This window comes from Panulirus ornatus, chromosome 10 (assembly GCF_036320965.1).
Source record: "Panulirus ornatus isolate Po-2019 chromosome 10, ASM3632096v1, whole genome shotgun sequence".
Classification (NCBI taxonomy): domain Eukaryota; kingdom Metazoa; phylum Arthropoda; class Malacostraca; order Decapoda; family Palinuridae; genus Panulirus; species Panulirus ornatus.
In genome coordinates this window covers 24644691-24668758 of record NC_092233.1, presented here as the reverse complement: position 1 = coordinate 24668758, position 24068 = coordinate 24644691, and the positions used below count along the sequence as shown (strand labels likewise).

The following is a 24068-nucleotide window of genomic DNA, read 5'->3' as shown; positions in this document are numbered from 1 at the left end:
CCAACACCCGAATCCCTACACTTCCGACCAACGTCAATTGCGACCTATGCGTGGTGAACACCGACTGCTGATTGCTAGCTGGAATGGCATGTCAATGTTTCTCACGTGGTATGCCATGCCTTGTTGCTTAGTGTGTGCTCACATGCCCATTCCATTAGTCACCTAATGGGGCCAGAATTCTCAGGATATTTAGGTGACCGGAATGTCGGTTCATCTGATCGAATTTTGAAGCAGGAAATTGATATATTTCCGCCAGATGTACTTTTCATTGTGGCTTTGTAACTAGTAACCATTTCGACCTCTGACTGAACTAGCATCAGCTTGCAAGCTTCTCTTTCCTGTCCGATGATTAGAACTTCCGATGGTGATTACCGGAATTAATTGTAGCTACTGGTTTCCTGATACTATGGACATTTACCTGCGATGACAGGTCAGCTCTGGTGAAGATGAAGTTGCATCATATTCGGAATGGTTTACCATGATGTACTGTGTCTTCAATACATTTCATATTTGGTCCTTCCGAGCCGTTGTTGCTGGAAGACCCATCTGAGTAGGCTATGTCAGAAGAACGCAGTGGAATATGAATTTGCTCATTTTGTTTCCGGTGTGTGGTGGTGCTTTATGGGACTTTGGGTGTACAGACGCTGCAAGGCTCTTTTGGTGGAGAGGAGAGGGGATCATGTAGTGCTGGAACGTGGTAATGCTGACGGTTGGCTAAGCTACTGCTGGCTGAGAGAAAGGTAAGTTCACTACTGTTTGGGCGTGCTGCTGCTGCTACTGCCAACATCGAGTTGGGTCGAGGTCATACTCCTGGAGTAGATGCGCTTGAAAAATAGTCCCGTTGTGTTGAGGCAGCTGGAGATGGAATGGGCTTAGATATTGTGGCTTCCAGTGAGACGGTTACTTAGATAGAGAGTTTCGAGGTTTCTTAACCTACATAGCTTCGCCATTTGCAGAGCCTTCCTATCTTGTTAATAGGTGCAGCTATTGATCTTGACCAGACTGATCAGACGCACTTTAAAAGAAAGTGCAGTTCATTCTTTGGAAAATTAATGGGAGATCCATGGTAATTCGCACTTCAACTCTTTGAAGCTTGGAAATCTTGGGGCCCTGGGTGTTGATTACTCCTGTGTGTAAATGTGTGTCATCGGTCAATTTTGAAGCACTCTGTTTAGCTGTTAAAGAGTTTCGGCGAGTTGAGTAGACTGTAGCAATATTATCAATCCTTTAAATATGCGGATAGGGTATGCGGTGTACTTAAATCAGCTGTTAAAGATTTCAGTAGTAATACACGGATTTATATATAAGCAGACGGAGGTCTTTAGACGTTGCCATCAAATTGTAGGAATATTAAGTTTGTCGCACTTGTAGGCAAAAGTTGAATGCAAGTGTGAATGATCACAGGAGACGAAATGCAGTGCACTGGGCAATTCTATCCAGTTGTATCATATCTTATCGATACCCAACCATAAAGCTACGTCTATTATACTGTCACTGTAACCTCTTCCAGCTTAACATTTCCTTCCAATACATGTGTATCTTCACAACGATACTGACAACCCCCCCCCTCACTTAAGGAAGATTTATTTTTGTGTAGTGATTTTAATTTTCCTTTGGACACCGAGTTAAACCTGTTGCCTTCTGACTTCTCGACACGCAAGACTCATCGCAAAGTGAAATGGAAGGATAAGTCGGATCTGTAGTCGTAACCTAGTGTATACTATCACCGATTATAGCTCACAGCTGTCAGGGATGTCATCAACATTTTATTGCATAAGATTGTCATTACCTCTCAAGCGCAGTCGATGATTTTATGACGTATTTCCCCCCAGTGGCGCAGTGTTTTATTGATAAGTATCATTTTTACAGATGTAGAAAGTTATGTCTATAGTAAGTGAGGTTTTGAGAAATTCTGAGGCAGAGGTATGTAAGTACAATGGTGTAATATTATGTTCTTGGTGTGATATGGGTGTAGGAAGCCGTGGTACTTGCAAGAATGGCTAGGCTGGGATAGGATGAGTTGGGGAGGGGGTGTTGACGGGAGGCAGGTTGGCTGGCTGGCGGGCTTCCTGGCACGCATTACCCGTCCTGGGGCACTAATCTGTTGTGAGCATTGATAAAGCTCAGAGTAGTGTGTGGCTCCGAGATATTTGTTTCAGAGGTTACCGGTGAGAGAGGCATCCAACTAACAGCTTGTCCAGTTGGAGGCAGTAAGAGCTAGCTATCAGCGCCCGGGGCAGTGTGGGTCTTGGGCGTTATCGGGAATGCGTCAGAGGCATTAGCTATGGTGGGTAGAGGAGAGAGGGTGGTGTAATGCTGCTGTTGCTGTTCCCGTGTGACCGTGGGGGCCTCACCATCTATCGAGGATTCTCCTACTTCTTTATATGACTATATTGATCAAAGATTGACAGGATGTGGGTTAGGAATCATCAGTTTAATTTTTATGTGGTGTCGTGGATCCGACGCTCGGTGTGTACGCCCTTGGATTGTGTGACCTGTCGATATGAATGGACGTATCCCCCAGTTGGTTGGTTTGTTGGGGCAAGTGTGTCTATCATGATGTGTAATGGGGCGACAAGCCAGCCGGTGGAACCACAACCTTGTCATCATAATCAATATGAGAACTTAGGTTCCTACGTCATGTTCGAGGAATTCACACACCCAGCAACTCACACTCCTCATCGTGTTGCTGTTTGGAGTCACTATCCCTCATAAGCTCTGTAATCAGCCCTCCTCATACACCTGCTTATCTCCTCCCCCCCCCCCGGTACACTGTATATACTCCCTTATGTATTCCTTATCTTCCCCGTCTTACACATGGCTAGCCTGTCTCACTGCTCAACTGCTCCCTTGCGCGCTTCTCAATACGCTGTACACCTAACCATCACACACTCCTTACCTGGACCACCACACACACTCTTCACCTTGCCCAGTCACACTCTTCACCTGCTCCATCACGCATTCCACACCAGCCTGTCGTACATTTGCATTCACTACCTCACGGTTCTTCCATTCCTTACGTGCCCTCTCACACGCACTTTATATATATATATATATATATATATATATATATATATATATATATATATATATATATATATATATACATATATACCTCGAACCTCCAGTGATAAGAATAATTATACGTTTGTAAAACGAGCTGTCTTAAAATACGAGTGTAAGACTCGCCAGTATTGAGGTCAGTTCAGAAGTTGTTAACGAGGGAGACAGTGGAACAGAAAAACGTTTATCAGATAGGTCGAGCCGTTGTGTGGCCAGTATCTTATCGTAGCTTGAATATTATCGTAGAGGAACGAGAACAAAAAACAAGTGGAATAAGACGGTTATCATGGTAGAACATCAGTAACATTATTATTCATATTTGTACCGTGCCATGGTCTGATATATATATATATATATATATATATATATATATATATATATATATATATATATATATATATATATATATATATGCTGGGTAGTAAGGAGATGTGTAGTAGTATGGTTAACGCTGCGTGCTAAAGCAGGGTAAGTGAAGCGTGCAGGTACTGGTGTATACTGTGTTGGGGTATATGCCACAGCGGGGTGTCAGTTCATATAGCGTCCACCCATTAATATACAGTTTGTGACCGTAAGTTGGTTGTCGATGTTTATTTCACAGCGTGATGCACGTGAAAGGCTCGGCTCCTACTGGGTTGTACATTTACTTTTGAAGATGCGTGTGCGCAGTCTTGTGTCCATTCAAAAATGTATCCTGACCCACGAATGTATGTTTCTGTGCAAAATATACTCGGCATTGATCATAGAAACCGCTAATGCCATTGATGTTAATGACTCTTCGTCTAGTTGGCTGTATCTATCTTGCTGTCATATCAAGAGCGAGCGAGAAATTCCACATTCCTTGGTATCTGATAACTGCCCTACTCTGTATTTCGGCTAACCAGCGCTAAACAACGCACTGAGAACGGAGCGCAGGCTTTGGTCAATCTGTTTGGTTCTGTCGGCCTTGGGTAGTTGTCCATGTATCCTTGACTTGAATTTACTGATGAAAATAGAGGCCATTATTTCATATATATATATATATATATATATATATATATATATATATATATATATATATATATATATATATATATATATATGAAAAGAGCAAAATGTTAGCTAGTTCCTGAATTTTTTCCTTTATCGTAGGAAGTGTTGAAAAATGTAACACATTATATGCCGTTCGCTCTCTGGAAAAGCTTTAAGTGAAATTTTAGAGGTAAGAGATAACTCATTGATATGAAATCAGCTGAAAACTTGAGAGAGAAATGAGTGAATGATACGAAACACTGACTTTTGATATCAAGAATTCCTTAAGTTTGAAATAAGCACTCAAGTTGGTGATTCTTGTTATAAAGTTACAATTCTAAGAAAAACTCAAACAATGAAACATGATAGACGACAGTTCGACACTGGCTAGAATAATGATTGGCGTATCAAACATTGCTACAAACTGTTGGTCGAGTTCCTAAAGTACAGGAAGATGCAGACATAGTATTGTACAGAACTGGTGACTCGGAATACTATGAACAACGATGCTGACTGCTTGATATAAGGTTGTGTGGTCTTGGAGAACCAGCACGATGCTCAAGTTTATGACCGGGTTAGTAAGTCAATCAGTGTTGTAATATAATTATTTATATATGAGTACATGATTCACAACTTTCATATTGATAAACATTCTGCTGCAGTCTTTATTTTTTTTAGATATATCTTGGGAATTGTGGCACGGAAATTGATGTTATACTTTTGAATATTTCATTATCAAATTGACTATTAATTTTCAAGTATTTTTTTTACAAATTGAGTATGACCTTGTATGTTACTTTGATTTTTTTTTTTGGGAAAGAACTTCATTCCATTAATTCTCTTAGAGTAGTTGTTAATAGATTTTATTCCTCGAATGAATCTTGAATGAAAAAGTATCAGCAGTAATGTTGCCCATGCGTTGTTGGATTATGAGAGAAATGAATGAGAGTGCTTCAAAATGTTGAGGAATAAACTTGCATGTTTTACTCATATGTGGATTAAAGGGAATACCTTGTTTACCAAATGGCGTCCTAGCTTCGTCTCTTCGATGTATATCAACTGACTTATATTTCTCTCTTGTTCTCCCCTGATGATGTGATTATTACACGAAAGTGCACTTGGGAACTTATCGTGTTTCATTTTCCCCCATGGACTCATAGGAATATATAAGCATACGTATGTGAGTAGGAGAGATGGCTAGAGGGCGTTATTGGGTTACGTGTTAATTGATAGGCATGTAAAAGAGAGACTTTTGGATGTTATGCAATGAGAGGGGCAGCTGGAGGGATGTCTGATCACTATCTAGTAGAGGCGAAGGTGAAGATTTGTAGAGGCTTTCAGAAAAGAAGAGAGAATGTTGGGTTGAAGAGAGTGGTGAGAGTAAGTGAGCTTGGAAAGGAGACTTGTGTGAGGAAGTACCAGGAGAGATTGAGTGCAGAATGGCAAAAGGTGAGAGCAAATGACGTAAGGGGAGTGGAGGAGGAATGGGAAGCAGTGATGGCTTGTGCAAAAGATGCATGTGGCATGAGAAAGGTGGGAGGTGGGCACATTAGAAAGGGTAGTGAGTGGTGGGATGAAGAAGTAAGATTGTTAGTGAAAGAGAAGAGAGAGGCGTTTGGACGATTTTTGCAGGGAAGTAGTGCAAGAGGTGAAGAAGAGGGCAAATGAGAGTTGGGGTGAGAGAGTAAAATTAAATTTCAGGGGGAATAAAAATATGTTTTGGAAGGAGGTAAATAAAGTGCGTAAGACAAGAGAACAAATGGGAACATCGGTGAATGGGGCAAACGGGGAGGTAATAACAGGTAGTGATGAAGTGAGAAGGAGATGGAGTGAATATTCTGAAGGTTTCTTGAATGTGCTTGATGATAGAGTGGCAGTTATAGGGTGTTTTGGTTGGGATGGTGTGCGAAGTGAGAGGTTCACGGAGAATGGTTTGGTGAACAGAGAAGAGGTAATGAAAGCTTTGCAGAAGATGAAAGCTGACAAGACGGCGGGTTTGGATGATATTGCAGTGGAATTTATATTAAAAAAAGGGTGACTGTGCTGTTGACTGGTTGGTAAGGGTATTCATTGTATGTAAGGTTCATGGTGAAGTGCCTGAGGATTGGCGGAATGCATGCATAGTGCCATTGAACAAAGGCAAAGGGGATAAAGGTGAGTGTTCTAATTAAAGAGGCATATGTTTGTTGAGAATTCCTGGGAAATTATATGGGAGGGTATTGATTGAGAGGGTAAAGGCATGTACAGAGCATTAGATTGGAGAAGAGCAGTGTGGTTTCAGAAGTGGTAGAGGATGTGTGGATCAGGTGTTTACTTTGAAGAATGTATGTGAGAAATACTTAGAAAAATAGGTGGATTTGTATGTAGCATTTATGGATCTGGAGAAGGCATATGATAGGGTGGATAGAGATACTCTGTGGAAGGTTTTAAGAGTATATGGTGTGGGAGGTAAGTTGCTAGAAGCAATAGAATGTTTTTACCAAGGATGTAAGGCATGTGTACGAGTAGGAAGAGAGGAAGGTGATTGGTTCCCAGGGTATGTTGGTTTGCGGCAGGGGTGTATGGTGCCTCCATGGTTGTTTAATTTGTTTATTGATGGGGTGGTTAGGGAGGTGAATGCAAGAGTTTTGGAGAGGGGGGCAAGTATGCAGTCTGCTGGATAAGAGGGCTTGGGAAGTGAGTCAGTTGTTGTTCGCTGATGATACAGCGCTGGTGGCTGATTCGGATGAGAAACTGCAGAAGCTGGTGACTGAGTTTGATAAAGTGTGTGAAAGAAGAAAGTTGAGAGTAAACGTGAATAAGAGCAAGGTTATTAGGTTCAGTAGGGTTAAGGGACAAGTTAATTGGGAGGTAAACTTGAATATAGAAAAACTGGAGGAAGTGAAGTGTTTTATATATCTGGGAGTGGACTTAGCAGCGAATGGAACCATGGAAGCGGAAGTGAGTCACAGGATGGGGGAGGGAGCGAAGGTTCTGGGAGCGTTGAAGGATATGTGGAAGGCGAGAACGTTATCTCGGGGAGCAAAAATGGATTTGTTTGAAGGAATAGTGGTTCCAACAGTGTTGTATGATTGCGAGGCATGGGCTATATATAGAGTTGTACGGTGGGTGGATGTGTTGGAAATGAAATGTTTGAGGACAATATGTGGTGTGAGGTGGTTTGATCGAGTAAGTAATGAAAGGGTAAGAGAGATGTGTGTAATAAAAAGAGAGTGGTTAAGAGAGCAGAAGAGGGTTTGTAGAAATGATTTGCACACATGGAGATAATAAGTGAGGAAAGATTAACAAAGAGGATATGTGTCAGGTGGAGGGAAGAAGGAAAAGCGGGAGACCAAATCAGAGATGGAAGGATGGAGTGAAAATGATTTTGAGCGATCGGGGCCTGAACATACAGGAGGGTGAAAGGCGTGCAAGGAATTGAGTGAATTAGAACGATGTGGTATACCGGGGTTGACGTGTTGTCAATGGATTGAACCAGGGCATGTGAAGCGTCTGGGGTAAACAATGGAAAGGTCTGTGGAGCCTGGATGTGGAAAGGGAGCTGTGGTTTCGGTGCATAACACATGACAGCTAGAGACTGTGAACGAATGTGGCCTTTTTTGTCTGTTCCTGGCGCTTCCTCGCTGGAGGGGGGATGCTATTTCGTGTGTGGCGGGATGGCGACGGGAATGGAGGAAGGGAGCAAGGATGGATATGTACACGTGTATTAATGTTTGTGTATGTATATGTATGTATACGTTGAAATGTGTATGTATGTATATGTGTATGTGGGTGGGTTGGGCCATTCTTTCGTCTGTTTCCTTGCGCTACCTCGCTAACGCGGGAGACGGTGGTTAGATATAATAAATAACATATATGTATGTATATATATATATATATATATATATATATATATATATATATATATATATATATATATATATATATATATTTGAATGGAAACCCAGAACCCCGTTTATTGGGTTCTCTCGGGTTCTAGGCAGTACTTCATAAGGGAGCAGAGTTTGGTGAGCTCCTTTAGAGCAGAAAGATATTAAACTTTGCTATACTAATTTTGTCCACAGACGATTTTTTACAGTCTCATCAGAAGCTTGGGTAACACCAGGATACTTTCTTGGAAAGGGGTTCAGGGGCAATTATTAATGTGTATGCTTGTAATTATCTATTTGTACATACAGGGAGGGAGTTTTATACTCGTGGGGCCCCATCTCTTCAAGCACTACTGTCATACAGCCTCATGAATTTGTGTGGTTTACAGTCTATTCCAGTCTTTCACCATTCTTATACAATAAAAATATTTCTTTATATCCTTATTTACAAATGTGTGTGTGTGTGTGTGTGTTCAATTAGTATTTTTTATTATACAACCATAGGATCCTTTTACTGGGGCTTCTGTAGTTTCAGCGCTGCACTTAGCACTTAGTGCTGATGTAAGTAAATGACCTGTTTATAGAATCTTACTTAAATAGGGCCATATTATGTATTCATTCCTTTATAAGCATAAGTATTGTCTTATATTTTTCTCGTACTTTTATTGTGATTTTTTATTTTCCAGCTCGCGCAAGTCCGGAGGTAGCAGTGGGAGTGGGGAGGTGGGGCGCGGGACCCCCCGTCACAAGGGCACAGGGGGCAGCACTCCCCGCCACTCCCGAAAGGGTCAGGGAGTCGAGGGACTCAGCAGCCGTCATCTCTGGACCCGAGATCAGCTACGACAACATGATCAGCATGGTAGAGTTCGATCCTGGCCACCGAGAGATGGCTGTTGATGTGCCAGATTCCTTCGTGGCGCGCACCAAAACCCCACCAAGGTCAGTCTTCCTGCCTTTTACATTTTGTTGTAACAGGGCTTACTAACAAATTAAGAAACAGACTTTGGTTGGTCATAATGACAGGCATTTTCCCCTCTTGGTTTACCTGGGACAAGTCCTTGTTTACTGACTCTATTGGGCTATTGGGTACTCGTTATTTATATTTGGGTATATAGTTGAGGTTCCCCATTGTTAGAAAAGATGCAGAAATCTGCAACAATCACGGCTGGAAGGAGAAAATAAAAATTGGCGAGTACCTTCGCTTATAACATCCTCAGACAGGATGTAATAAACAAAAGAACTCACCGTTATTATTTTCTCTTTCCAGTGGTGCTTGTTGCATATATCTCTTCACAGTGAAGTGAGGGTTCTGCATGGAGAAATCATATGAATTAAAAGAACCGTCAAGCATGCACCAAGCACCTAGGATCAAACGTGCATAGATTCAAATTCTGGTCGCGATAACCGATCCACAGTCAACCCCCACTTGTTCATCATCCCCCAACGGCTGGTCGAGAGAGTGGTTACTTGGCATAAGCTAGGTGTGTGTGTGTGTGTGTTGGTGGGTGTGCTTGCGTGCATACATCTCTAGAAGTAAAGACATGTTAGACATGTACAAGGTTAAGGAGACTGGGCAGCACGAGTGTAAAATAGTGCGTAAAACTCAAATAATAATCGCAAATAGTAATCGCTTAAAGTTTTTATGCTACCTGTAGTGCTTGTTGCGAAAAGTCATTGAAGCAGAAAATGTTTAAACCAGGATGACTAGACTTAACAAGGCAAACTTTATGAACATTACCAACACACGGGTAGTGGTATGGTGCACTAAGTCGACTCGTTAATGAATTTCTTAAGTGGAAGAAAGCAGTTGTAAAAATGATACAAGTATTAATGTAAGAAGTTTATTGATTGACGAACTTTAGCCTGCAAGAGACATCCCAACCTAGTGACATTAGTTGGTTAGATTAGGCCTAGATAGTGGCATCCCTGTGACACCACTTGTGTGGTAGCCTATACAAGTGTTAGCAATGAAAAAAATAAGGATACTGGGCTAAAGTATATTGCCTTCCAAGTCATAAGTTCATAAACCCGCCCTTAAGCACTTGGAGATCATTGGAAGAAGGAAAAGTAAAGCGATTGTGTACAAATCTTGAAACAGGCAAACTCCACACCACATCTCTCTAAACCAGTCAGGGTGAACTAGGATGGCAAGTGCCTCTTATAAAAACAGGTGCAGTAGCAGGAGACAGTCGCTGAGAGAGTGCCACCAAAACGTGCTAAGTAAACACGTTTTCAGCTCTTTAAGCAACAATCGAAATGCGAATCAAGTAGCCAGTCACGATCAGGATCATTTACGTACAATTTATGTTTTTCCCTTAGCAAACCAAACTGAACAAGGAAATATAGGGAGCTTTACAACAAGAGTTGGCAATATCCACCACCACATGCCGACCACGCCGCATCAGTTAACTGAAGTAGAAAAATGAGAGAGAGAGAGAGAGAGAGAGAGAGAGAGAGAGAGAGAGAGAGAGAGAGAGAGAGACGGGGGGGAGACATCTGAAGATCTGATAAACTACAATCGGAAAAATGATAATGATAGTAGTTATGATATATATATATATATATATATATATATATATATATATATATATATATATATATATATATATATATATATATATATATCCCTGGGGATGGGGAGAAGGAATACTTCCCACGTACACCCTGCGTGTCATAGAAGGCGACTAAAAGGGGAGGGAGCGGGGGACTGGAAATCCTCCCCCTCTCGTTTTTTTTGATTTTCCAAAAGAAGGAACATAGAAGGGGGCCAGGTGAGGATATTCCCTCAGAGGCCCAATCCTCTTTTCTTAACGCTACCTTGCTAACTGCTATATATATATATATATATATATATATATATATATATATATATATATATATATATATATATATATATATATTTTTTTTTTTTTTTATACTTTGTCGCTGTCTCCCGCGTTTGCGAGGTAGCGCAAGGAAACAGACGAAAGAAATGCCCCCCCCCCCCCCATACACATGTATATACATACGTCCACACATGCAAATATACATACCTACACAGCTTTCCATGGTTTACCCCAGACGCTTCACATGCCTTGATTCAATCCACTGACAGCACGTCAACCCCGGTATACCACATCGCTCCAATTCACTCTATTCCTTGCCCTCCTTTCACCCTCCTGCATGTTCAAGCCCCGATCACACAAAATCTTTTTCACTCCATCTTTCCACCTCCAATTTGGTCTCCCTCTTCTCCTTGCTCCCTCCACCTCCGACACATATATCCTCTTGGTCAATCTTTCCTCACTCATCCCCTCCATGTGCCCAAACCACTTCAAAACACCCTCTTCTGCTCTCTCAACCACGCTCTTTTTATTTCCACACATCTCTCTTACCCTTACGTTACTCACTCGATCAAACCACCTCACACCACACATTGTCCTCAAACATCTCATTTCCAGCACATCCATCCTCCTGCGCACAACTCTATCCATAGCCCACGCCTCGCAACCATACAACATTGTTGGAACCACTATTCCTTCAAACATACCCATTTTTGCTTTCCGAGATAATGTTCTCGACTTCCACACATTCTTCAAGGCCCCCAGAATTTTCGCCCCCTCCCCCACCCTATGATCCACTTCCGCTTCCATGGTTCCATCCGCTGCCAGATCCACTCCCAGATATCTAAAACACTTCACTTCCTCCAGTTTTTCTCCATTCAAACTCACCTCCCAATTGACTTGACCCTCAACCCTACTGTACCTAATAACCTTGCTCTTATTCACATTTACTCTTAACTTTCTTCTTCCACACACTTTACCAAACTCAGTCACCAGCTTCTGCAGTTTCTCACATGAATCAGCCACCAGCGCTGTATCATCAGCGAACAACAACTGACTCACTTCCCAAGCTCTCTCATCCCCAGCAGACTTCATACTTGCCCCTCTTTCCAAAACTCTTGCATTTACCTCCCTAACAACCCCATCCATAAACAAATTAAACAACCATGGAGACATCACACACCCCTGCCGCAAACCTACATTCACTGAGAACCAATCACTTTCCTCTCTTCCTACACGTACACATGCCTTACATCCTCGATAAAAACTTTTCACTGCTTCTAACAACTTTCCTCCCACACCATATATTCTTAATACCTTCCACAGAGCATCTCTATCAACTCTATCATATGCCTTCTCCAGATCCATAAATGCTACATACAAATCCATTTGCTTTTCTAAGTATTTCTCACACACACACATATATATATATATATATATATATATATATATATATATATATATATATATATATATATATATATATATATATATTTATCCCTGGGGATAGGGGAGAAAGAATTCTTCCCACGTATTCCCTGCGTGTCGTAGAAGGCGACTAAAAGGGGAAGGGAGCGGGGGGCTGGAAATCCTCCCCTCTCATTTATTTTTTTCCAAAAGAAGGAACAGAGAAGGGGGCCAGGTGAGGATATTCCCTCAAAGGCCCAGTCCTCTGTTCTTAGCGCTACCTCGCTAATGTGGGAAATGGCAAATAGTATAAAAGAAAAAGAAAGAAATATATATATATATTATTATTATTATACTTAGTCGCTTTCCCCCGCGTTAGCGAGGTAGCGCAAGGAAACAGACGAAAGAATGGACCGACCCACCCACATACACATGTATATACACACACACACACACACATACACACACACACACACACACACACACTTAATCGCCGTTTCCCACGTCAGGGGGGTAGCACCAGGAAACAGACGAATGGCCCATCCGCTGATATGCACATGTACAAAACGCACATTCACTCACATATACCTATCAGCATTATATATATATATATATATATATATATATATATATATATATATATATATATATATATGTATATATATATATATATATATATATATATATAATATAATAAAAAAAAATAAAAAAATAATATATATATATGCGTATGCGTCTGTGTGTGTATGTGTATGTGTACGTTGAGATGTATAGGTGTGTATATTTGCGTGTGTGGGCGTGTATGTATGTGCATGTGTGTGGGTTAGGCCATTTCTTTCATCTGTTTCCTTGCGCTGCCTCGCAAACGCGGGAGACAGCGACAAAGCAAATAAAGCAAATAAAGTTGAATTTTGAGCTGTATTGGCTGGCTGTTCATAGATAGCAAAACAATCAAAGGATGAGTCACTAGGGGCCTCAATAACCTTGTGACGTGTTGCCCACCACCATGCCCCTGCCACACTCGCATGAATATGGGGATTAATGTATTTTTCTTAAACTACAAATGTATAACTCTTAATCTGTAAGAAGGAACAATGGTTTTGACAGTTTATATGCAGTTCTTTATTTCATTTATGAATATTTATTATACGTTGTCGCTGTCTCCCGCATTAGCAAGGTAGCGCAAGGAAACAGACGAAAGAATGGCCCAACCCACCCACATACACATGTATATACATACACGTCCACACACAGCATATATACATATCTATACATCTCAACGTATTATTATTATTTTTTATTATACTTTGTCGCTGTCTCCCGCGTTTGCGAGGTAGCGCAAGGAAACAGACGAAAGAAATGGCCCAACCCCCCCCCATACACATGTATATACATACGTCCACACACGCAAATATACATACCTACACAGCTTTCCATGGTTTACCCCAGACGCTTCACATGCCTTGCTTCAATCCACTGACAGCACGTCAACCCCGGTATACCACATCGCTCCAATTCACTCTATTCCTTGCCCTCCTTTCACCCTCCTGCATGTTCAGGCCCCGATCACACAAAATCTTTTTCACTCCATCTTTCTACCTCCAATTTGGACTCCCTCTTCTCCTTGTTCCCTCCACCTCCGACACATATATCCTCTTGGTCAATCTTTCCTCACTCATCCTCTCCATGTGCCCAAACCACTTCAAAACACCCTCTTCTGCTCTCTCAACCACGCTCTTTTTATTTCCACACATCTCTCTTACCCTTACGTTACTCACTCGATCAAACCACCTCACACCACACATTGTCCTCAAACATCTCATTTCCAGCACATCCATCCTCCTGCGCACAACTCTATCCATAGCCCACGCCTCGCAACCATACAACATTGTTGGAACCACTATTCCTTCAAACATACCCATTTTTGCTTTCCGAGATAATGTTCTCGACTTCCACACATTCTTCAAGGCCCCCAGGATTTTTCGCCCCCTCCCCCACCCTATGATCCACTTCCGCTTCCATGGTTCCATCCGCTGCCAGATCCACTCCCAGATATCTAAAACACTTCACTTCCTCCAGTTTTTCTCCATTCAAACTCACCTCCCAATTGACTTGACCCTCAACCCTACTGTACCTAATAACCTTGCTCTTATTCACATTTACTCTTAACTTTCTTCTTCCACACACTTTTCCAAACTCAGTCACCAGCTTCTGCAGTTTCTCACATGAATCAGCCACCAGCGCTGTATCATCAGCGAACAACAACTGACTCACTTCCCAAGCTCTCTCATCCCCAACAGACTTCATACTTGCCCCTCTTTCCAAAACTCTTGCATTTACCTCCCTAACAACCCCATCCATAAACAAATTAAACAACCATGGAGACATCACACACCCCTGCCGCAAACCTACATTCACTGAGAACCAATCACTTTCCTCTCTTCCTACACGTACACATGCCTTACATCCTCGATAAAAACTTTTCACTGCTTCTAACAACTTTCCTCCCACACCATATATTCTTAATACCTTCCACAGAGCATCTCTATCAACTCTATCATATGCCTTCTCCAGATCCATAAATGCTACATACAAATCCATTTGCTTTTCTAAGTATTTCTCACATACATTCTTCAAAGCAAACACCTGATCCACACATTCTCTACCACTTCTGAAACCACACTGCTCTTCCCCAATCTGATGCTCTGTACATGCCTTCACCCTCTCAATCAATACCCTCCCATATAATTTACCAGGAATACTCAACAAACTTATACCTCTGTAATTTGAGCACTCACTCTTATCCCCTTTGCCTTTGTACAATGGCACTATGCATGCATTCCGCCAATCCTCAGGCACCTCACCATACATACATTAAATAACCTTACCAACCAGTCAACAATACAGTCACCCCCTTTTTTAATAAATTCCACTGCAATACCATCCAAACCTGCTGCCTTGCCGGCTTTCATCTTCCGCAAAGCTTTCACTACCTCTTCTCTGTTTACCAAATCATTTTCTCTAACCCTCTCACTTTGCACACCACCTCTACCAAAACACCCTATATCTGCCACTCTGTCATCAAACACATTCAACAAACCTTCAAAATACTCACTCCATCTCCTTCTCACATCACCACTACTTGTTATCACCTCCCCATTTGCGCCCTTCACTGAAGTTCCCATTTGCTCCCTTGTCTTACACACTTTATTTACCTCCTTCCAGAACATCTTTTTATTCTCCCTAAGATTTAATGATACTCTCTCACCCCAACTCTCATTTGCCCTTTTTTTCACCTCTTGCACCTTTCTCTTGACCTCCTGTCTCTTTCTTTTATATATATATATATATATATATATATATATATATATATATATATATATATATATATATATAGGGAGAAAGAATACTTCCCATGTATTCCCTGCGTGTCGTGGGGGGCGACTGAAGGGGGAGGGAGCGGGTGGCTGGAAATCCTCCCCTCCCGTTTTTTTCAATTTTCCAAAAGAAGGAACAGAGAAGGGGGCCAGGTGAGGATATTCCCTCAAAGGCCCAGTCCTCTGTTCTTAACGCTACCTTGCAAACGCGGGAAATGGCTAATAGTACGAAAGAAAAAAAGAATATATAAAGCTGTGTAGGTATGTATATTTGCATGTGTGGGTGTATGTATATACATGTGTATGGGGGGGGGGTTGGGCCATTTCTTTTGTCTGTTTCCTTGCGCTACCTCGCAAACGCGGGAGACAGCGACAAAGTATAATAAATATAAAATAAATATATATATATATATATATATATATATATATATATATATATATATATATATATGCACATGTACATATTCATACTTGCCTTCCATTCTTCGCGCATCCCCACTCCACAGGAAACAGAATCGCTCCCCCCCCGCTTCAGCAAGGTAGTGCCAGGAAAACAGACAAAAAAGGCCACATTCATTCACACTCAGTCCCTAACTGTCATGTGCAATGCACCGAAACCACAAATCCCTCTTCACGTCCAGGACCCACAGACCTTACCATGGTTTACCCCAGAAGTTCCACATGACCTGGTTCAGTCCATTGACAGCACGTCGACCCTGGTATACCACATTGTTCTAATTCACTCTACTGAATGGAGAAAGGTTGGAGGAAGTGAAGTGTTTTGAATATCTGGGAGTGGACTTGGCAATGAATGGAACCATGGAAGCAGAATTGAGTCACAGAGTGGAGAAGGGAACAATTGAGTCACAGAGTGGAGAAGGGGACGAATGTTGTGGGAGTGATGAAGAATGTGTGGAAAGAGAGAACGTTGTCTCAGAGAGCAGAAATGGGTATATTTGAAGGAATATTGGTTCCAACAATGTTTGTTTGTGAGGCATGGGCTATAGATAGGGTTGTATGGAGGAGGGTGGATGTATTGGAAGTGAAATGATTGAAGACAGTGTGTGATGCAAGGTGGTTTGATCGAGTAAGTAATGAAAGGGTAAGAGAAATGTGTTTTAATAAAAAGAGTGTGGTTGAGAGAGCAGAAGAGGGGGACTTGAAATGGTTTGGACATATGGAGAGAATGAGTGAGGAAATGTTGACAAAGAAGATATATGTGTTAGAGATGGAGGGAACAAGGAGAAGCGGGAGACTGAATTGGAGGTGGAAGGATGGAGTAAAAAAGATTTTGAGTGATCTGGGCCTGAACATGCAGGAGGGTGAAAGGCATGCAAGGAATAGAGTGAATTGGAATGGTGTGGTATACTGGGGTTGACGTGCTGACAATGGACTGAATCAGATCATGTGAAATGTCTGGGGTAAACCATGGAAAGGTCTGTAGGGCCTTGGATGTGGATAGAGAGCTGCAGGTTTTGGTGCATTACACCTGACAGCTAGAGATTGAGTGTGAATGAACGTGGCCTTTTTTAGTCTGTTCTTCCTGGCGCTACCTCGCTGAAGGGGGGGGGGGGGGGGGGGCAGTGATCCTGTTTCCTGTGGGGCAGGGTAACACCAGGAATGGATGAAGGCAAGCAAGTATGAATATGTGCATGTGTATATATGTATATGTATATGTATATGTATGTATATGTGCATGTATGGGCATTTGTATGTAGCATTTATGGATCTGGAGAAGGCATATGATAGAGTTGATAGAGATGCTCTGTGGAAGGTATTGAGGATATATGGTGTGGGAGGCAAGTTGTTAGAAGCAGTTAAAAGTTTTTATCGAGGATGTAAGGCATGTGTACGTGTAGGAAGAGAGGAAAGTGATTGGTTCTCAGTGAATGTTGGTTTGCAGCAGGGGTACGTGATGTCTCCATGGTTGTTTAATTTGTTTATGGATGGGGTTGTTAGGGTGGTGAATGCAAGAGTTTTGGAAAGAGGGGCAAGTATGCAGTCTGTTGTGGATGAGAGAGCTTGGGAAGTGAGTCAGTTGTTGTTCGCTGATGATACAGCGCTGGTGGCTGACTCGGGTGAGAAACTGCAGAAGCTGGTTACTGAGTTTGGTAAAGTTTGTGAAAGAAGAAAGCTGAGAGTAAATGTGAATAAGAGTAAGGTTATTAGGTACAGTAAGGCTGAGGGACAAGTCAATTGGGAGGTAAGTTTGAATGGAGAAAAACTGGTGGAAGTGAAGTGAAGTGTTTTAGATATCTGGGAATGGATTTGGCAGCGGATGGAACCATTGAAGCGGAAGTGAATCATAGGGTGGGGGAGGGGGCGAAAGTTCTGGGAGCATTGAAAAATGTGTGGAAGTCGAGAACGTTATCTTGGAAAGCAAAAATGGGTATGTTTGGAGGAATAGTGGTTCCAACAATGTTATATGGTTGTGAGGCATGGGCTATAGATAGAGTTGTGCGGAGGAGGTGGATGTGTTGGAAATGAGATGTTTGAGGACAGTATGTGGTGTGAGGTGGTTTGATCAAGTAAGTAATTAAAGGGTAAGAGAGATGTGTGGAAATAAAAAGTGTTTGAGAGAGCAGTAGAGTGTGTTGAAATGGTTTGGACATATGGAGAGAGTGAGTGAGGAAAGATTGACAAAGAGGATATATGTGTCAGAGGTGGAGGGAATGAGGAGAGGTGGGAGACCAAAATGGAGGTGGAAAGATGGAGTGAAAAAGATTTTGAGTGATTGGGGCCTGAACATGCAGGAGGGTGAAAGGTGGGCAAGGAATAGAGTGAATTGGAACGATGTGGTATATCAGGGTCAATGTGCTGTCAATGGATTGAACCAGGGGATGTGAAGCGTCTGAGATAAACCATGGAAAGTTTTGTGGGGTCTGGATGTGGAAAGGGAGCTGTGGTTTCGGTGCATTTTACATGACAGCTAGAGACTGAGTGTGAACGAATGTAGCCTTTGTTGTCTTTTCCTAGCACTACCCCGCACACATGAGGGGGGAGGGGGTTTTCATTTCATGTGTGGCGGGGTGGCGACAGGAATGAATAAGGGCAGACAGTATGAACTATGTACATATATATATTTGTATATGTCTCTGTGTGTATATATATGTATACGTTGAGATGTATAGGTATGTATATGTGTGTCTGTGGGCATGTATGTATATACACGTGTATGTGGGTGGGTTGGGCCATTCTTTCGTCTGTTTCCATGCGCTACCTCACCAACGCCGGAGACAGCGACAAAGTATGATAAATAGATAAATAAATAGATATATGTATATGAGTGGATGGGCCATTTTTAATCTGTTTCCTGGTGCAACCTTGCTGACACGATCAAGTATGATAAATGAATTAAGTAAATAAATAAATGAATATATATTTATTCTGTTATTTTATTTATTCATTATACTTAATTGCTGTTTCCTGTGTCAGTGAGGTAGTGCCAGGAAACAGACAAAGAATGGCCCATCCTTTCATATATATATATATATATATATATATATATATGTGGAAGTCGAGAACATTATCTCGGAAAGCAAAAATGGGTATGTTTGAAGGAATAGTGGTTCCAACAATGTTGTATGGTTGCGAGGCGTGGGCTATGGATAGAGTTGTGCGCAGGAGGATGGACGTGCTGGAAATGAGATGTTTGAGGAAAATGTGTGGTGTGAGGTGGTTTGATCGAGTAAGTAACGTAAGGGTAAGAGAGATGTGTGGAAATAAAAAGAGCGTGGTTGAGAGAGCAGAAGAGGGTGTTTTGAAATGGTTTGGGCACATGGAGAGAATGAGTGAGGAAAGATTGACCAAGAGGATATATGTGTCGGAGGTGGAGGGAACGAGGAGAAGAGGGAGACCAAATTGGAGGTGGAAAGATTGAGTGAAAAAGATTTTGTGTGATCGGGGCCTGAACATGCAGGAGGGTGAAAGGAGGGCAAGGAATAGAGTGAATTGGAGCGATGTGGTATACAGGGGTTGACGTGCTGTCAGTGGATTGAGTCGGGGCATGTGAAGCGTCTGGGGTAAACCATGGAAAGCTGTGTAGGTATGTATATTTGCGTGTGTGGACGTGTGTATGTACATGTGTATGGGGGGGGGGGTTGGGCCATTTCTTTCGTCTGTTTCCTTGCGCTACCTCGCAAACGCGGGAGACAGCGACAAAGTATAAAAAAAAAAAAATATATATATATATATATATATATATATATATATATATATATATATATATATATATATAAACGCCCTAATATGCATATATACATACATGTACATGCCTCGCAACCATATAACATTTTTGGAACTACTATTCCTTCAAACATACCCACTTTTGTTCTCTGAGATAACGTTCTATCCTTCCACACATTCTTCATTGCTCCCAGAACCTTCACCCCCTCCCCCACCTTGTGACTAACTTCCACTTCCATATTTCCATCCGCTGCTAAATCCACAACCAGATATCTGGAACACTTCTTCATCCAATTTTTCTCCATTCGAACTTACATCCCAGTTTACTTGTCCCTCAACCCTGCTGAACCTAATAACCTTGTTCTTATTCACATTTACTTTCAACTTTCTTCTTTCACACTTTTTTGCAAACTCAGTCGCCAACTTCTTCAGTTTCTCACTCGAATTAGCCACTAGAGCTGTATCATCAGTGAACAATAACTGACTCATTTCCCAGGCCCTTTCATCGCCAACAAACTGCATACTCCCCCATCTCTCCAAAACTCTTGCATTCACCTCCCTAACTACTCCATCTGTAAACAAACAACATGGGGACATCACACACCCTTGCCACAGGGAATCAATCACTCTCCTGTCTTCCTACACGCATGCCTTACATTCTCAGTAAAAACTTTTCAATGCTTCTAGCAACTTACCTTCCCCACCATATAACCTTCCACAAAGCATCTCTATCAACCTTATCATATGCTTTTTCCAGATCCATAAATGCTACATACAAATCCATCTTTTTTTCTTTCTCACACATTTTCTTCAAAGTAAACACCTGATCCACACATCCTCTACCATTTCTGAAACCACACTGCTCTTCCCCAATCTGATGCTCTGTACATGCCTTCACCCTCTCAATCAATATCCTCCTATATAATTTCCCAGGAATACTCAACAAACTTATGCCTCTGTAATGTAAACTCTCACCTTTATCCCCCTTTGCCTTCGTACAATGGCACTATGCCTGTATTCTTCCGATCCTCAGGCAGTTCATCATGCTCTATACATACATTGAATATCCTTACCAACCAATCAACAACACAGTCTTTCCCTCTTTTGATAAACTCCACTGTAGTACCATCCAAACCTGCCACTTTGCCAGACTTCATCTTCCACAAAGCTTTCACTACCTCTTCTGTCTTAACCAAACCTTTCTCGCTGACCCTCTCACTTTGCACACCACCCAAACCAAAACACCCTATATCTGCCACTCTGTCATCAGACACATTCAACAAACCTTCAAAATACTCACTTCATCATTACCTGTTATTACTTCCCCACTTGCCCCCTTCACCAACGTTCCCATTTTTTCTCATGTCCTACACACGTTATTTTCCTCCTTCTGAAACATCTTTTTATCCTCCCTGAAATTTAATGATACCCTCTCACTCCAACTCTCATTTGCCTCTTTTTCAACCCTTGCACCTTTCTTTTGACCTCCAGCTGCTTTCTTTTATAAATCTCCCAGTCATTTGCACTGCTTCCTTGTAAGTATCATCCAAATGCTTCCCTTTTCTCTTTCACTAACAATTTTACTTCTTCATCCCACAACTCACTACCCTTTCTAATCTGCCCACCTTCCACCATTCTCATGCCACGTGCATCTTTTGTGCAAGCCATCACTGCTTCCCTAGATACATCCCATTCCTCACCCACTCCCCTCTCGTCATTTGCTCTGATCTTTTGCCATTCTACACCCAATTTCTCTTGGTACTTTCTCACTCAAGTCTCCTGTCCAAGCTCACTTACTCTCACCCTCTCTTCTTTTATGAAAACCTCTACAAATCTTTGCCTCCAGAAGAAAGTTATCAGACATCCCTCCAGCTGCCCCTCTCAGCACATTAACATCTGAAAGTCTTTCTTTCACACACCTATCAATTAAGATGTAATCCAGTAATGCCCTTTGACCATCTCTCCCATTCACATACGTATACTTATATATATATATATATATATATATCTCTTTTTAAACCAGGTATTCCCAATCACCAGTCATTTATCAGCACAAAAATCCACAAACTCTTCTTCATTTCCATTTACAACACTGAATACCCCATGTACACCAATTACACCCTCAACTGCCACATTATTCACTTTTGCATTTAGATCACCCATCACTACAACTCAGTTGTTCCCAAAACACTTGCCTCTCAAGATTTTTCTTCTCATGACCGGGTGCATATGCACCAATAATCACCCACCTCTCTCCATTCACTTTCAGTTTTACCCACATCAATCTAGAATTTACTTTCTTACACTATATCACATTTTCCCATAGCTCCTGCTTCAGTAGTACTACTCTTTGCTTAGCTCTTGTCGTCTCACCAACCCCTGACTTTACTCCCAAGACTTTCCCAAGCCACTCTTCCCCTTTCCCCTTGAGCTTCATTTCATTCAGAGCCAGAACATCCCGGTTTCTTTCCTGAAACGTACTATCTATCTCTCCTTTCTTTGCATCTTAGTTACATCCACACACATTCAGACACTGCAGTCTTAGCCTTTGAGGAGTATGAGCTCTCCCTGCCTGACTACTCCAGTTTCCCTTTATAGAAATTGAAATACAGGGAAGGGAGGGTTTCCCGCTTCTGCCCCCTTTAGTCGCCTTCTAGAACACGCAGGAAACATGTGGGAAGCATTCTTTCTCCCCTATCCCCAGGGATAGCAAAGTCAGGGTTTGGTGAGAGGACAAGATTAAGGAAGTAGTAGCACTACTCCTAAAGCAGGAGTTGTGGGAGTGTAAAGAAGTAGATTCTAGATTGATGTGGGTAAATGTGGGTAAAAAGTGGATGGAGAGAGATGGGTGATTATTGGTGCTTAAACACCTGGTCATGAGAAGAAAGATCTTGAGAGGCAAGTGCTTTAGGAGTAGGTGAGTCAATGTGTCAGCAGTTTTGTTGCACTAGACAGAGTATTAGGGATGGGTGATTTAAATGCAAAGGTGAGTAATGTGGCAGTTGAGGGTATAATTTGAGTACATGGGGGTATTCAGTGCTGTGAATGGAAATGGTGAAGAGCTTGTGTATTTGTGTGCTGAAAAAAGACTGGTGCTTGGGAATACCTGGGTTAAAAAGAGAGATATACACAAGTATACATATGTGAGTAGGAGAGTTGGTCAAAGGGCATTATTTTATTGCGTGTTAATTGATAGGCACGTAAAAGGAAGACTTTTGGATGTTAGTGTGCTGATAAGGGCAGCTGGTGGAATGTCTGTGTTGGAAATGTAATTTTTGAGGACAGAATGGGGTGTGAGGTGGTTTGATAGAATAAGTAATGAAAGTGTATGAGAGATATGTGGTAATAAAAAGTGTGGTTGAGAGAGCAGAAGAGTTTGTTGACATTGCATGGACATATGGAGAGAATGAGTGAGGAAAGGTTAACAAGGAGAATTGGGGGACCAAGCTGGAGATGGAAGGATGGATGGAAAAAGATTTTGAGTGATCGGGGCCTGAACATGCAGGAGGATGAGAGAGGTGCAGAGAACAGAGTGAATTGGAATGATGTGTTATACCAGGGTAGACTTGCTGTCAGTGGACTGACAGTTGGGTAAACCATGGATAGGGCCTATATGTGGATAGGGAGTTGTGGTTTCAGTGCATAACACATGACAGCTAGAGACTGAGTGTGAGTGGGTGTGGCCTTTTTTGTCTGTTTTCCTGGAGCTCCTTTGCTGGTGCAAGGGGTGGCAATGCTGTTTCCTGTGGGGCGGGGTGGCACCGGAGATGGATGAATGCAAGTGAGTAAAAATATATATATGTGTATATATGTATATTATCCCTGGGGATAGGAGAGAAGGAATACTTCCCACGTACTCCCTGCATCTCGTAGAAGGCGACTAAAAGGGAAGGGAGTGAGGGGGGCTGGAAATCCTCCCCTCTTGTTTTTTTTTTTTTTTTTTTTTTCCAAAAGAAGGAACAGAGAAGGGGGCCCATTTGAGGATATTCCCTCAAAGGCCCAGTCCTCTGTTCTTAACACTACCTCGCTAATGCGGGAAATGGCGAATAGTATTAAAAAAAAAAATATATGTATATGGCTGTGTATGTGTATGTATACGTATGTATTTGTGTACATGTTGATATGTTTATGTATGTATATGAGCATGTACGTATATTTTGATATGTTTATGTATGTGTATGAGTGGATGTGTCTTTCTTCATCTGTGTCCTGGTGCTACCTCGCTGATGTGGGAAGCGGTGATCAACAATAGATATAAAACAGATGTATAGCATTAATAGGATGGCCTTGATTAGGGCCTCAGCTTTCCATGCCACCTCAGCTAACTTGAAAAA

At 41.9% G+C, this 24068-nt stretch overlaps 1 protein-coding gene across 1 annotated transcript in view; it reads left to right on the top strand.

Moving 5' to 3' along the window:
* The window catches only part of sdt (MAGUK p55 family member stardust), a 963188-nt gene that overhangs the window by 725231 nt on the left and 213889 nt on the right, over positions 1-24068 (top strand). The window contains 2 exon segments of the mRNA XM_071665600.1: positions 8630-8732; positions 8734-8882. Coding sequence (XP_071521701.1) covers positions 8630-8732; positions 8734-8882 — 252 coding nt within the window.